This window comes from Leptopilina heterotoma, unplaced genomic scaffold (genome assembly GCF_015476425.1).
Source record: "Leptopilina heterotoma isolate Lh14 unplaced genomic scaffold, ASM1547642v1 Lhet_59, whole genome shotgun sequence".
Taxonomy (NCBI): domain Eukaryota; kingdom Metazoa; phylum Arthropoda; class Insecta; order Hymenoptera; family Figitidae; genus Leptopilina; species Leptopilina heterotoma.
In genome coordinates this window covers 490,215-506,919 of record NW_025111133.1, presented here as the reverse complement: position 1 = coordinate 506,919, position 16,705 = coordinate 490,215, and the positions used below count along the sequence as shown (strand labels likewise).

Genomic DNA, 16,705 nt, shown 5'->3' with positions numbered 1-16,705 from the left:
CTAATATATTTTTTTAAGTAACCGGTGTGAAGCAATACAATTAAACTATGAAGAAGCTTTGGTGAATAAAATATGCTCCTTATTGAGCAAAAATCTTTGCTGTATTCTTTGAAAAACTACAGTAGACGTCCGTCCGAAGTCGGGCACGAAGTCGGACAAGAATATTGTACGAATGGATTTTATTAGTTGACTATTATAAATATGACTCGAATATATAAAAAAAATATTATTTTAATTAAATTTTATCTTCAATAAGATATAAATATTCTTTTATTAAATCGCTCTGAGGTATGTCTATATACAAGCTAAATCGATATAGGAAAATAACGCGCACGGATGACGTTAAAACATATATAATTACATAAATATATATATGCTTGCAACTGTTATTCACTTTTATCGAAATACTTTGGTACCTAATTATAAATTGATATACGATTTGCATGTCTTTCATCGCGCAAAAGACGGAACGTTATATTTGAATGCCAACGGATGACGATTTAAAAAAAAAAGACGGCGCGATACTCTATTGAAAATGTTCGATAAAATTAATATTTCTCTCGCTAGCGGTAAAAGTGCTAAATTTTAGTTTTGCGGCACTATTTCGCTTGTTTTGATTTTGATTTATTTTTTTTTTTTAATTTATCGTGCATTAAAATAGAGAGCGTTTTATTATCAGGGAAGTTTAAAGACTAAATCAAGAGTTACAAGTAAATGAAGCTCATGTTTTATAAAAAAAAAGAAAAAAAATAAAAGAAACAAAACTATTGCACTTTGTAGGCAAGGATATGCTTCAGCCTTAATGTACCATTATGTTCTGATCTATTAACTTTAATGCTTTTTAAAGGATCAGGAAAATCGCTCAATCTTTGGAATTCAGCACTTTCATATTTTAGCAACGCGAAGTTCTAAAAAAAAAAAAAAAACGCAATTTAATGTTAAGGCCTTGTGTATATCCACGGATTATAGAATTTTATTTTAGTTTACGAAGTAGAATCTTGCCTGCACGCGATTTCAATATATTGCGACAAAATTAGCCGCAGTCTTTAAAGAAATAAATTTGCAGCTTATATTTCCATGACATTATTCTATTGTGATAAGATGCACATTTCGAAAATGTATTATTAAATCAGTTGTTCATTGTTACGCCACTTTTTGGATTTTCTTTCAAAAATTTTTATTTTAACTGAAATTCTTTTCGGCCTCACGGTGATCAACTGATTTATTGTCTTTTCACTATTCTATAAAAAATATCTAAATTTTTCTACCAATTTAGCTCCCAAAAAAAATATTGAATCGCAGAAAAACTGCAAGTGGGGATAAAGGGGAATTTCGACTAGATCCGTACTAGATCTTTAGAACTTTCTTTGAAGGCTTTGAAGTTAGTTATTTACGGTGAAAGTATAACCTAAAAAAATTTAAATGTCTAATTTTTATTTAAATTGTTTCAATATTAAAAAAAATGTCTAAGAAGTTTAGTTAACACTGGAATTTAAGTTTTCCAACGAAAGAATTCAAGTTTATCAAAACTTCAAAGAAAGTGAAATAGTCATTTTAGATGTAAAAAAAAAATAGTGTCAAAGTCTGATGGTAAAGAGGAAATTTGTATGCGCACAGTTTTAAGAGCACTTTTAATTCAAAACACACTTTTCTCAAATTGCTTCGCGTTGCCCTTGTCTTTTATGGTACTTAATATTATTACAATTATTCTGTAAATATATACTTGGATTCATCCAAATTTACTGTACTCCTATAACTGTCGCACTTCTCTATATATCGTATACGATATTTTCAATCGCAAAACTCTAAACGTTATTCAGTTTATATGGAATTCGAGAAAATACTATATACTCTATACTATATTTCCTTCACTATCTGAAAAAAAAATTGTATTGAAAAAAAAAACAAACATTCTACTGTACATATAATATTAGTGTTGATTTAATTTCTCGAATGCCTTTTTGAAATGTGCCATACATAAATTCAATAATGAAATAATATATTTTTCCGTATGTAAAAGAACTTTTGAATTGAATAGTACTTAAAAAGAGTGCTAAAAAATATTGTTATATCGAGTCTACATACTTTTTCTCTGACCTACGTTAAGTCTTACTCAAAGAAACTAAAGGAAAAAAAAGAACCAGATATATTATATATAAATATATGAAAAAATATATTTACGTTACACGTTTTTATGTGGATGTGAAACATGTGTAGGAATTCTATAAAGACAAACAGGCAACGAAGTACCATTATTTTTTTAAAACTCCTGTGCGATTTGTACGTTGGAGGGAAATGTAAAATTAGACATTAATAAAAATCACACATTCTTGAAAAAATGGAGATTATTTACTTTAACGCTTTATTCGCGCAATAAACATTTTGAGGTTATGTAAAGTTGAGTTTACTTTCTAAACGCGTTTTAAAAATCACTTTGTAGTAGAATACTTTTTATTTGCAATATATTTGGTTTATTTGTTTTTACTCATATCATCTTATTCATGTAACCTGAAATAATTGTGTTGAAAATAATATTACTTACAGTTTGGAGAAATAAAGAAAGAGGACGGAGATAGGAGCTATTTTCTTCTTAAGTCCAACGCACAATAGGTTCGCGAAAGTCGTTCGCGAACGAGACGCATGAGATAGACAAGGACACAAATATATCTCTGTCCTTTTCTAACTCATGCTTTGCGTTCGCGAACGACTTTCGCGAACTTATTGTGCTTAGGCCTTTAATTACGTATTTGAAAACTCTTCTGCCGGATTGTCACAATTGTCACTAATTCACTAGAACTCATCGGTAGATTTTATAATAGAATTACAAGAGTTAATAATTACACGCGATTAATAGAATTACAAGAATAAAAACACTTGAATATTAAAAAACGTTAGACATATCAAAGCAAAGTGTCAGCGATCTACTGAGAAATCGGTAGTGGTGGCGCTGCTTCCACTGTGAAACGCACTCTGCAGGAATTTTTTGTAACTACTGAAAGAAGGTCACTTCTAATATTCAAATTCCACCAATCAGCGTTGCTTTCGCGCATGGAGGGTGTGAAGCCGATAATCACGTTTCCTGACAAAAGTCTGTTACCGACAGTGGGTAACGTTATTTCTGTAAAACAGTTGGTTTAATTTCCTAGTCGCAAGGGGACATTTAAACAATAGAACAACAATTTCAAATCGCTATATCGAGTAGCAGGTAGTTTTAATTGTTATCCATTTGTTTTTAGTTGTAAAATAAAAGGAAATTTCTACATCCGCGAGTGAGTGTAGTGAGTGCTTTTTACATAACCTAAAATCGAATGTAGAGTGCGGTAAAATCGGAAGTGCTCGTAAATGTTTTAAATCCCAATCGGATGTTGTTATTAAAAGTTTCTTTTGCACAATAAAATTAACACGAAATTCGGGAGTGTACGTTTAAAATCGCGAGTGGGTGTTTTTTTACGATTGTAGCTAAAAGGTGGATATTAAGTATAAGCTAAGAATGACTACTGTAAGTTTAGAAAATTATTTTAATTTATAACTTTAGGCTGAACTACGCAAGTTTTGAACGTTCAAATAAACGAACAGTTCATTAAAAATATTAAAATAAATTACTGATTGGAATAATAAAAATTAAAAACTCAAAATTTATATTTAGAAACTAAAATTAATTTTTTTGATAGATACGCAAAATTATTGCTGTAAAAATAATCTTTTTTTAATTACAATACAATTAAAAAATTTCAAAACAATTCAGATATGGTTAAATTTTTTAAAAATAATTAAATTTTGATAAGATCTTTATAAACTAATTGAATTTTCGTAAAATCTTTTAAAAATATTTGAACTTTTAAAATCAAAATCTTCTTAAAATAATTGAATTTTGGTAAAAACGTTTAAAAATATTTGAATTTTGGTAAAATTATTTTAAAATAATTGAAATTTAGTGAAATATTTCAAAAGTAATTGAATTTTGGTTAAATCTTTTAAAAATCTTTGGAATTCAGTAAAATCCTTTTTAAATAATTGAAATTAGGTAAAATCTGTTAACAATAATTGAAATTTAGTAAAAGCTTTTAAAAATATTTGAATTTTGGTAAAATCTTTATAAAATAATCGAATTTTGGTGAAATTTTTTTAAAATATTTGAATTTTGGTAAAATCGTTTAAAAATATTTGAATTTTGGTAAATTTTTTTAAAATAATTGAAATTCTGTGAAATCTTTCAAAAGTATTTGAATTTTGATAAAATCTGTTAAAAATAATTGAAATTTAATAGAAGCTTTTAAAAATATTTGAATTTTGGTAAAATCTTTATAAAATATTTTAATTTTGGTAAATTTTTTAAAAATAATTGAAATTCAGTGAAATCTTTCAAAAGTAATTGAATTTTTGTTAAATCGTTTTAAAATAATTAAAATTTGGTAAAATCTGTTTAAAATAATTGAAATTTAGTAAAATCTTTTAAAAATGTTTTGAATTTTGGTAAAATCTTTTTAAAATAATTGAAATTCAGTGAAATCTTTAAAAAAGTAATTGAATTTTGATAAAATCTTTTAAAAATAATAGAATTTAAAAACAAATTTTTAAATAATTGAAATTCAGTGAAATCTTTCAAAAGTAATTAAATTTTGTTTAAATCTTTTTAAAATAATTGAATTTTAGTATAATCTTTTTAAAATAGTTGAATTTTTGTAAAATCTTTTTAATAGTAGTTTTTAAAAATATTTTAATATAATTCTTTGAAAATAATTGAATTTTTAAAAGAATTTTTGAAATGTGTAATTGAAAAATTATTGCTGTAAAAATTCAAAAACGTTCAAACTTTCTTTTGTTGAACAGCAAAAACAGATTTTCTCGTTAATAACTGCACGATTCTCTGAAAATTTCCCAAAGTGATAATAAATAAAGTACTTTTTTGATACTTTAAAACAATTTATTCCATTCAAAAGAATGATTTTTGTTAATAATATTATAAACAAAAAAACTGATTTCTCCTTATTCGAGACATGATTTTTTTCAACTCGTGTAATTGAAAATAAATGAAATATTAAAATAAAAAGCAGATTTAAATATTAATATTACATTGTATATAAATTCTGCTTTTTACACAAGTAAATTTTAAATTAGTTGCTGTTAAATAGTAATTTAATATATAATTCGAGATACAATTTTTTTCCAAAAAAAAAAAAATAGATTGAAAAAAGCCCGATTGTCAGAGGCACATCGTTATTACATTCAATATACATTAATTTATTTTTACAATTAAAATTTATATATAAATACATGATAAAAAGAGAAATATCATGTCGTTACAACGAAAGCGCAAGATGAAGGCACACATTTTAGACTATATCATTAAAAAGTCACATTTTAAACAAAAAAATTGTTAAACACGTGCTTCACTTGTGACCCAATAAATTTTTCACATACAAAAAAACTTACACTTCAACATTAAACTAATAAATTAATATTTTTACAAAAACATACTTACAAGACACTGGCTATAAAAATTAATTTAATAATTGTAAAAAATTATTATTATTTATTATTATTATTAACAAATTTAAATAAGAGTTGCCAGCTGCCTGGAAGAACAACACAGTTACTATATATTCATTTGGTTTGTGTATCTAAACTGTAGAAAATTCATTGAAAATATTAAAATTTTCACAAAAATAAATACCACGCACTTAACCAAAGTATTAAAACTTTGGATTAATTAAGTATTCAATTTTTTAATTAATCGCCAAAATTAAATTAATCTTTTTTTAAAAAATAAATTGATATACCTATTGTAATAGTTGGAATAAAAATTAATGTACGATGTACATTTGTTAGAATTAATTATGCTAATAATGTATTACGAAATAATGCACATCACATTTGCATTATTCAAAGAAAAAAAAATGAAAAAAAAAATTTAAGCAAGAATGATTGTTTTTTTTTATCAGCCATCAAAAGCGTGCAGCGCTTCTTGTAGCTTATTAACTATATTTTGATAAAATTTAATCTGTTCTACTAGGTGAGTTTTCATAGCTTGATTTATGTGAACCTCTCGTTCGGAAAGAAAATGAGATTCTTCAGCTCCTAGTGCTCGTGCTATTATATCTGTTCGATGGGAGAGTTCACGTAATTGTTGTGATTCCATTTTGTGTTCACTGACTAGCCTTTCGCAATCTCGTCTCTTTTGTACTGCACTCTAAAGAAATAATGTTTCTTGTTTTTTATGGCAGTAATTTCAATTAATTCGCAGTATCAAAATATTGTAATAATTATAATAAACAAGATTTTCACAGGTCAGAAAATTCAGTTAATTTAGGAAAAAATAATTTCTTTTTAAATAACTGAATTCTTGAACAACAATCATATAATTATTACTCATAAATTATTTAATGAATAATTTTACTTAAATATTTTAAAATGAATTGAATTTTACAAAAGTGTTGCGTTTACAATTTTCATAAATAATTGAATTTCAAAAGGTTTCAATTAAAATTTTTTTTTAAATTCTCGTCAAAAATTCAATTATTTAAACATTGAAATTCTTGTACGGAATTTAATTATATTTTTTTAATTTTAATAAAAAATCTTTTTTGAAATTCAATTATTCTCAGATTTTTATAGTACGATTTTAATAAAACTCGAAACAATTCAATTATTTTCAAAACTTTTAATATAATTTTTCAGAAAAATGAAATTAGTTTGAAAGATTTTAATAAAATTCTTTGTAAAAATTCAATTATTTTAAAAAATAATAACATTTTTCACAGAAATTCAATTATGTTCAAAAATTTTTTTTAAATTCTCATCAAAATTTCATTTATCTTTATATGAATAATAAGATTTTTCTCTGAAATTCAATTATTTTCAAAAATTTAAATAAAATTTTTGGCAAAGTTTCAATTATTTTCAAAAATTCAATTATTTAAAAAAAATTTAATAAAATTCTACGCGAAAATTTAATTATTTTCATATAAATAATCAAAATTTTACATGAATTTAATTATTTCCAAATTTTTTTATAAAATTCTTTACAGAAATTCAATTATGTTCAAATTTTTTTTTAAATTTTGGCCAAAATTTCAATTATTTTTATAAATAATAAAATTATTCTTCAAAATTCAATTATTTTCAAAAATTTAAATAAAATTTCTTAGCAAAATTTCAATTATTTTCTAAAATCTTCCTCAATTTAATGATTTTCAATACCTACTATTTTAATAAAATTTTCCAAAACAGTTCAATTACTTAAAATACAATTTTGATAAAATTATTCGCAAAGATTAAATTATTTTCATAAATAAAAAATACTTCACAGGATTTTAATTATTTACAAATTTTTTATAAATGTTTTCACAATAATTCAATTATTTTTATAAATAATACAAATTTTTACTGGGATTAAGTTATTTTTATAAATAATAAAATTTCTTACAGGAATTCAATTATTTTCTTAAATACTCAAACTCATCGCAGAAATTCAATTATATTCAAAAGTAATAACATTTTTCTCTGAAATTCAATTATTTTCAAAAATTGAAATAAAATTTTTTAGCAAAATTTCAATTATTTTCTAAAATTTGCCTCAATTTAATGATTTTTCGTATCTACTTTTTAATAAAAATTTGCCAAAAGAATTCAATTATTTAAGAAAATTTTAATATAATTTTTTACAGAAATTAAATTATTTTCAAAGATTTTAATGAAATTTTTTGTAAAAATTCAATTATTTTCAATAATTGAAAATTTTTCAAAAATTCTTGGCAGAAATTTAATTATGTTAAAAAATTTAATAAAAAAACTCGTCAAAATTTCAATTATATTTATAAGTAATAAAATTCTTCTTCGAAACTCAATAATTTTTAATAATACAATTTTAATCAATTTCTTCGAAAAATGTAATTAATCTTAAAAATTTTATTAAAATTCGTCGAAAGAAATTAATTATTTTTAATTTCGACGAAATTCTTTAGAAGAATTCAATTTTAAGAAGCATTCAATTATTCTATAAATTATTTATTTTTATATTTCAATTACTGAATTCTCATAGAATTTTCTAATAAAAATTGATTTAAAAATTAATTTTAATTGAAATTTTAGATAATGTGGAAATAAAACTATTTTTGAAGAAGTAACAGTAACAATATTCTTTTGATAATATAAAATAATGATTTTGTCACTCGGTCATTTGTTATTATTAGAAAACAGAAGAAATCGATCACTCCGAGTCGAAGACTCGGAATGATCGATTTCTTCATGTTTTCTAATAATATTCTTATAAATTGTTGAATTTTAAAAAGGTTTTGAATTTGAATTTTTTGGAAATCTTAATTCCTTCGGAAAAAAATAATGATAAAATATTTATTTAGAAAATAAGTTATTAATGTTTTCGAATAATTTTACATTTATGGAAATTTGCAAATAAAAGTATTAGAAAATTTTTTTGAGTATCTAATAATTTTTAGAGTGAATCAGAATATTCCCTAGGGTCAGAAAAAAATCACAATTTTGTCTGTAAATAAGTAAAAAAAATTAAATTTTCGTAGCAATCCTGATAAAGTAATAATTACAATATATCAATAATTACTTTTTGTGTAAGTTAATAATAGTTTTTTATTAAAAATCAATAATTACCTTGTGTATACTGATAACGTCAGGAAAACTGCTAATAATTCCCCTGTAAATATGAAATTTATCGGCAAGTGGTTCCCAATCGAACTTTGGTTGCTCTTCATAAAGTCTTCCAATTTCATTATAAGCTTCTCCCGTTATTTTCAACGCCTCCGTCAATTTATTTCTGCTATTCTCCTCTACTTGAAAACTACTTGGATCCAATGCATTGCCGAGAAATACAAAACATTGTCCCACTTTTTGAAATTCCCGTTTATAAAGAACCTGATGTTTTTTCGTTTGATCAACAGCCATTGCCATAAAATTTTTCACCACTGGATCTAATCCATTTATAAATCTCGAGAATGCATCTGTTTTCACATCGAATTTAATTGCATCTAACGGTGTGTCCGGACATTGAATTGCATTAAAATTATTAACACCCAGTAATTCATCTTTCTCCGCTTGTCGTTTGCCTGCCTTCCAACGTTTTTCGTCCGTACACGTTATAAAGTGCTCCCAAACTCGACTTTTCGATAATACTGGATGCCTGCACACATAATCAACGAATTCTTGCAATTGAGTTCGTCTGTGCTCGATAAATTGCTCCTCATAACGTCCTGAGATCTGTTTATCCGGCAGTGGAGGAATTGGAATAAAGCAAAATTTCTCCTCTAATCTCTCGTGTAACCAGTCAAAGTGCTTGTATCTTCGAGAAACTTGAATGTTATTAAACTGAAAATACAAAGAGAAATAATTAAATATTGAATATTTATTTACAGGGTGTCTACTATTTTCATTCAAAAAAACTCCTGGTTTTTTCCAGCTTTGTCCTAATTTTTTTCGGTTTTTTTTCTCATCAAATTTAAATTTATTTTATTTCGAATATAAATAAATATACAAATTGCTTCAAAAATTGTTATTAGAGTTTTTATGAATAATTAAATTCATTTGACGAGTTTCCTCAAATTTTTTGAAAATAATGTTTTTTTTTTAATAATTTTAATTAAAAATTTGGAAAATAATTGAATTAAACAAAGAATTTTTCAATTTTTTTTAAAAAATCTTGTCTGTTCATAATAAAAATTGAAAATTTGATTAATTCAATTTTATTAAAATGTATTGATACTAATTGAATCCTTCCAAAGAATGTTATTATTTATGACATTTTAAAAATTTTTCTTTTTAAATATTTCCAATTTTAAAATTAATGTAATGAAAATCATTTAATTCTTGGAAAGAATATTATCAAAATTTTTGTGAATAATTGAATTCCTTTGAAGAATTTTATTATTTATAAAAATAACGGAATCCTCGCAAAGAATTTAAAAAAAACTTTTAAAGAACCTACATAATTAAATTGTTTTAAAGAATTTCTTTGAATTTTTTTTAAATAATGAAATTTGTTTCATAATTTTGATTGAAAATTTGGAAAATAATCGAATTTTATGAACAATTTCTTTCAAGTTTTTAAAATAATCGTGTTTCTTAATAAATAATTTTGACAATAATTGAATTCTTTCAAAAAATTTCTTTCATTTATAGAATATAATCGATTTTGTTGATAATTGTTATTAACAATTTTACTAATAAAATTTTATTAAATTTTTTCGAAAAATATTCCAAATTAAATAAAACTGAATTATTTCATGAAATTTTATTAAAATTGTATTAAAAATAATTGAATTTTAGCAAAGAATTTTACTATTTATAAAAATAATTGAATTATTTCGAAGAATTTATTAAAAGTTTAGAAAATAAATCAATTTTTTTGACAAATTTTATAACAAATTAAGAAAAAAATTGAATTATTTTGTAAAATTTTATTGAAAATAATTAAATTTTTGCAAAAATTTTACTATTTAAAAAAATAATTGAAATTGTTTCAAAGGATTTATGAAAATTTTAGAAAATAATTGAATGCTTCCAAATAATGTTATTATTTATGAAAATAATTAAATGTTTGCGTATAATTTTATTAAAATTTTTGAAAATAATTGAATTGTGGAGAACAATTTAATTATTTATAAAAATAATTTAAATTTTGAGGAAAATTTAAAAAAAATTTTAAACATAATTGAATTTCTGCGAAGAATTTTATTACTTTTGAAAATAATTGAATTGTTTTTTAGAATTTTATGGAAATTTATGGAAATAATTGAATTCTTGTGAAGAATTTTTTTTAAATGATATTTAAAAGAATCTAGTAAATCTGAAGAATTTTGCTATTTATGCAAATAATTAAATTCTTGAGAAGAATTTTTTCACAGTTTCTAGAAATAATTGAATTCTTTCGATGAATTTTAATAAAATTTTTAAGAATAATAGAATTTTTCGAGGAATTCGATTAAACTTGTATTAAAAATAATTGAAATTCTGCAATGTGTTTTACTATTTGTTCTAAATTGGTAAAAATTATGATTAACTCACTGTGGGTGTTAATTGATAGACGATAAAACTTTTGAGTCCCTTGAGTTTAGATTCTTTTTTTGGTGAGGTAACGACGCAATTATAACTCTCGCCTATTGAATCCCAATAACAGTGTCCATTAGTTTCGTTAAGAATTATCATTTCATTTTCCGGAACCATAACACTCTTTGTCCCTAGTAGAAAACTGTCCTCACCAGATTTAATTAGAGTCGAAAATTTATTGTTTTTCTTTGGTGCATTTGAACTTGGTTTATCGGATATAACAGAATGGATAGTGTGCATTGAAACTGAGTCTCCATACTCATTCGAAATCGAATTTTGAGATGGAATCACTTGATTTTTATGAGTTGGAGGAACATAGGCCTGAGTTTGACCAACCTCCGAGTCATCGTCCCAATCGTCGTCCCAAAATTCACCTGTTGACTGTTGTGAAACTGTCATACTACCTGAAAACATTTTACAAAATTTTTCATCGGTTCTATAATATATACAAAAAAAGTAAATAAATAAATAAAAATACAAAAAGTAAAATAATAATGAATATCAATAGCGACAGAATGAATAGATTGAAAAATTTCTAAAAGATTTTTTTACATAATGAATTTAATTACTACTTTATTAGCAATTGTTAATTATATTCGAAAATTGTGTTGTTTCCTTTGCAGAAAATATAAACTGCGAAACAGTTACACGAATAATGTGACGTGATTAAAACTATCTGCATTAATAAAACTTCTCAAGTGTCAAGTATCAAATTACTTGCAATATTGAGAGCACGAATAAAATAATATCTTTTGAAGGTTTTGCAACTTTATATTTAAGAACAAAAACAAATTCAATTTCAAAAAGGATCACAATCAAAAATTTATTAAAAGTATTTTTGAAAATTACGACCGATTACGAGAAAAATTAAACGAAATTAAATACAGGGTTGCCAGAGGTCAGGGAAATCAGGAAAAAGTCAGGGATTTTTATTAAAGTAATGGAAAAAATTGAATTTTAGAGAAGTTACAAAATGATAGCAGAAATTCAATTATTTTCAAATGGTAATAAAATTATTCATAGAAATTTAATTATGTTCAAAATTTTTTTTAAATTTTCGTCAAAATTTCAATTTTTTTTGTAAATAATAAAATTCTTCTTCAAAATTCAATTATTTTCTAAAATTTTAATAAAATTCTTGACAAAATTTTAATTATTTTCAAAAATTTGCATCAATTCAATGATTTTCAATATCTACTATTTTAATAAAATTTCATAAAAGAATTCATTTATTTAAAGAAAATGTTGATAAAATTCTAAGCAAACATTCAATTATTTTTATATCTGTACAAATTTTTGTATGGAATTAAATTATTTTTAATATAATTTTAATAAAATTTCTCGAAATAATTAAATTATTTTTATTAAATTTTAATAAAAATCTTTATTTGAATTAAATTATTTTCTGATTTTCAATATAATTTTAATAAAACTGGAAACAATTGAATTATTTAAAAAATTTTTAATATAATTTTTTACAGAAAATAAATTATTTTGAATGATTTTAATGAAATTCTATGTTAAAATTCAATTATGTTCAAAAATGTAATTAAAAACTCGTTAAAATTTCAATTCTATTTATAAATAATAAAATTCTTTTCGGAAACTTTATTATATTTAATTTCATTTTAATCAAATTCTTCAAAAAATGTAATATTATTCTTCGAAATTTTATTTAACTTCGTTGAAAGAAATTCAATTATTTAAAAACTTGTTGATAAAATTTTTTATAAGAATTTTTTATGTGAAACATTAATTTATTCAATAAATTATTTATTTTTGTATTTAAATAATTGAATTCTCCCAGAATTATGTTATAGAAATTTATTTAAAAATAAGTTTTAGTCAAAATTTTGGATAATAATTAAATATTAAAAGCATTGTAGCATACATTTTTAGAAATAATTGAATTTTGAAAAGGTTTCAAGATAAAATTTTTGAAAATTTGAATTTTTCGTATACTTTTAACGAACAATTTTGTAGAATTAACTGTTTTGAAAAAGTTTAATTGAATTTTTTTAAAAAAACTATTTCAAGTTTTTATTTTCTAAATATTTAATTGAAGAATTTTTGAAAAATCAAATTTTCGTAAAATTGAATTATAAACAAATGGATTTGGAAATTCTCAAGAAACTTTTGCAAAAATTATTAAAAATAATTGAAATCCAGTGAAGAATTTTATTATTTTTTAAGAGAATAATTGGACTTTTGCAACGAATTTTATTAAATTTTTTTTAAATAATTGAAATCCTGTGAAGAATTTTGTTTATGAAAATAATTGAATTCTTACAATGAATTTTATTACATTTTTCTAAATAATTGAATTCATTGAAAATTTTATGAAAAATTTTATTACTTGTAAAAATAATTGAATTCTTGAGAAGGATTTTATTAAAATTTTTGCAAATAATTTAATTTTATGAAAAATTTTATGGAAATTTAAATTATTATAAGTTGTTGAATTTCAAAAAAGTTTGGATTTAAATGTTTTGAAGAATTTAAATTCCTACTGAAAAATAATAATTAAATATTTATTTTAAAAAAAAGTTATTGATGTTTTCGAATAATTTTACTTTTGAAGAAATTTGTAAATAAATGTAGTAGTACATTTTTTTGAGTATCTAATAATTTTTAGAGTGAATCCAGAATTTTCTTTATGATTAGGAAAAAAGTCAAAATTTTTTCTGGAAATCAGGGAAAAACAAAATTAATTTTTTTGTGTCAACCCTGAATTAATAATCGATACGAAATAAAGTATATTACTTCAAGAGGTGAAAAGCTATACTTTTATCAACGACTCTAAAAATAATGACAGATAGTCATTATTCGATTATTTATGTCATTATATTGTCGTAAATAAAAATAACTACAAAGCGAACAAAAGAAATATTTCCATTACTTTTTTCCCCCTTTGAAATTAATTACGAAACTGATATTAAAAATTCAGATATTTATAAAAAGTTGGTTTCAAGAATCATGTGTACCTGCTGGTACTGCAGCATCCGCTGTTTGGACATAGGCTGCAGGAAAAAGACCTGACTGTCCTTTCTGATTATAACCTTCACACCAACCATCGCCAACATTATCTCTCATAACAGTCAAAGTTTCTCCAGTTACTATTGATAATTCTGCCGTTCCTGGCTCTCCCGTAAAATCATATAGGGCTCTCACCTAGAGAGAAATAAACATTATAATCATCGACTAATTTTCAAATAATAAACAATGAAGCTGTGCATGTCAGAACAAGTGAGTCAGACACGATTTTTTTTACAAAGGCCATTGTCGGCGTGTCACTTGTTCCGCCCTTTATTTTAATCAACTAACCTGCTGGCCCTCCATGCCTTTTGTGAACTGCAATTCCTTTTCAAAATTTTTATCACGATTTATTATTCAGAAGTTTAATTTATCCATAAGAAATCCAATCACGGTTCTGTTCTTATTTTCAGATTGGACAGCTGACATTTGCGCCAACAGGCCAACACACTTGTGTCGAGAGTGTATATGTAATTTCACGCGTAAGTAGTAAGAAAATTTTCAATTGTGGGTGTGAACTGTGTAGATGTTCTTACGATTGTTGCTCATTGGCGGCGAAAGTCCTTGAAAGAAATGTTAAAAAATGAAATTAACAGTATGTAGAAGAAAGATACTTTTTTATTTATGAATTTCCAGGCATTTTTTTCGAAAATTTAATTTTGTTCTTTATTATTTAATTCCCCAAAAGATTGATTTGACATTTTGTTTAAACATTTTCTGGAAACGTGTTTTTCTATTGACCAATCACTTTACGTGCTTTACGTCAGATATTTCAAAACATAACCTCGAAATAATGTCAACATTGCTGTCGGATCTGTCGGAGTTCGCCTCAGGGTCTCGGGTTTACTCCGAGCACGACAAGTCAGTCCTGATTGGCTGGATCCAATAGAAATGTTATTCATGATTGGATCATTGTTAACCTGAAGTTAGGCCCGAAGTGCCCGGGGTTAATGTCGAGAACAGTTCCAATTGGTTGAATTATACGCGCGGTTTTCTAATCGACAACTTTTTACAATTAGTATTGAAAACACTTTTCAAAAAAATAATAATAATAATAATGGAACTTTTTCTCTCTAAAAAATATTAAGTCGATTTTAAATTAATTACCCAGACGATTTTAAATACTTGCGCGGTAATATTAATTGTAAACTATAATAAAACTAAATGTATCGGAAGAAAATAGACTTTTATTACACTCGTGTTAGACGGGAAGATCTCATGCAGGGGTGAAATTTTTTTTATACATATTTCCTAAAATTTTAGCACCGGTAATATTAATTTCATCGAAACCAAATTTCGACATATCTTGTTTGCAACGATTATACCAAGCTGCAACATTGTCGTATCTGCCGATATCAAATCCAAACGCCTAAAATAAAAAAAAAAAAAGAAAATAGTTTTTCTGCGAATATCAAATTGAGAGAAAAACTGTGAAGTAAAATGCAATAAATAATAAACACAAAAAATAGTTAAATTTGGTCAAAATTAATGATAATTGATAGGTACCTCTGCAGTACTGGTTGTAGTAACAATACTAAAATCAGCAATTGTTAGACAGTTTCCAGCAACAAATTTCGTGTCCTGAAGAAATACGTTTAATATTTCGAAGGATTTTTCCAAATCTTGAATCTCTTTCTCGGGGGGTTTCTTTTCATTTCCCATCAGAACGCCAAACTGAAAAATTATTAAGAAATTAATTCAAAAATAGTTTAAAATGCATCTATAAAAACATTAGTCAATTAAACTTTTTCAAAAAAATTAATTCTATAGAATTATGAGTTAAAACTTAAAAGTATAAAAAATTGAAATTTTCAAAGATTTTAATTTGAAATATTTTCAAAATTCAATTATTTCTAAAAATTCATGTTACAATGCTTTTAATATTCAATAATTGGGTAAAATTTTAGTTAAAATTCACTTTTAAATCAATTTCTATTAGAAAATTCTACAAGAATTCAATTATTTTGACAGAAAAACAAATAATTTATTGAACAATTGAAATTTCATAATGAATTTTATCAACATATTTTTAAATAATTGAATTCTTTTGACGAATTTTAATAAAACTTTTAAAAATAATTGAATTTCTAAGAAGAATTTTGTTTATTTATGAAAATAATTGAAATTCTGCAATGAGTTTTATTGTTTATGAAAGAAATTGAATTCTTTTGACAAATTTTAATAAATGTTTTACAAATAATTGAATTTCTAAGAAGAATTTTGTTTATTTCTGATAATAATTGAAATTTTGACAAGAATTTTATTAAAATTTTTGAAATTTTGACGAGAATTTATTGAAATTTTTGAACATAATTGAATTCCTGCGAAGAATTTCATTACTTTCGAAAATAATTGAATTTTTATAAAAAATGTCATTAAAATCTTTCAAAATAATTAAATTTTTGTAAAAAATTATATTAAAAGTTTTAAAAATAATTCAATTACTTCAAGTTTTATTAAAATTGTACTCAAAATCTGAAAATAATTGAATTTTAATAAAGATGTTTATTAATAATTTTAAGAAATAATTGAATTATTTCGAGAAATTTTATTAAAATTTGTATTAAAAATAATTGAATTTCGTTTAAGAATTTTATTA

The 16,705-nt window shown here is 23.5% G+C and overlaps 3 protein-coding genes across 7 annotated transcripts in view; 1 reads left to right on the top strand and 2 right to left on the bottom strand.

Annotated features, from left to right (window-relative positions):
* The first annotated feature begins 2,698 nt into the window (after nucleotides 1-2,698).
* Nucleotides 2,699-16,705, top strand: part of LOC122508999 (acid sphingomyelinase-like phosphodiesterase 3b) — a 271,059-nt gene continuing 257,052 nt past the window's right edge. For all 3 annotated transcript variants that reach the window (XR_006302277.1, XR_006302278.1, XM_043622712.1), the window contains exons 1-2: nucleotides 2,699-3,499; nucleotides 14,520-14,588. The gene's annotated coding sequence lies outside the window, so the exon portion shown is untranslated. The remainder of the gene's footprint in view (nucleotides 3,500-14,519; nucleotides 14,589-16,705) is intronic.
* Nucleotides 5,046-14,867, bottom strand: LOC122508998 (sorting nexin lst-4). Its single transcript, XM_043622711.1, has 5 exons — nucleotides 14,398-14,867; nucleotides 14,058-14,244; nucleotides 11,032-11,477; nucleotides 8,626-9,336; nucleotides 5,046-6,190 (listed from the first exon to the last, which is right to left on the bottom strand). The coding sequence occupies exons 1-5, from the start codon at nucleotides 14,410-14,412 to the stop codon at nucleotides 5,939-5,941; spliced, it is 1,611 nt and encodes a 536-aa protein (XP_043478646.1). The 5' UTR covers nucleotides 14,413-14,867; the 3' UTR covers nucleotides 5,046-5,938.
* LOC122509000 (glutathione S-transferase 1-1-like) overlaps nucleotides 15,276-16,705 on the bottom strand; it is a 223,658-nt gene continuing 222,228 nt past the window's right edge. For all 3 annotated transcript variants that reach the window (XM_043622717.1, XM_043622715.1, XM_043622716.1), the window contains 2 exons: nucleotides 15,613-15,780; nucleotides 15,276-15,475 (listed from right to left, as the gene is read on the bottom strand). In XM_043622717.1, the coding sequence (XP_043478652.1) occupies nucleotides 15,323-15,475; nucleotides 15,613-15,780 (321 nt within the window). In that variant the 3' untranslated portion in view covers nucleotides 15,276-15,322. The remainder of the gene's footprint in view (nucleotides 15,476-15,612; nucleotides 15,781-16,705) is intronic.

What these genes read in the sequence shown, in the direction of transcription:
- LOC122508998 (XM_043622711.1), bottom strand. An exon ending in GGATGCTGCAGTACCAGCAG is followed by an intron (nt 11,478 to 14,057) that starts GTACACATGATT and finishes AAATGTTTTCAG; the next exon opens with GTAGTATGACAGTTTCACAA. An exon ending in ACGTTATCAGTATACACAAG is followed by an intron (nt 6,191 to 8,625) that starts GTAATTATTGAT and finishes TTATTTCTTTAG; the next exon opens with AGTGCAGTACAAAAGAGACG.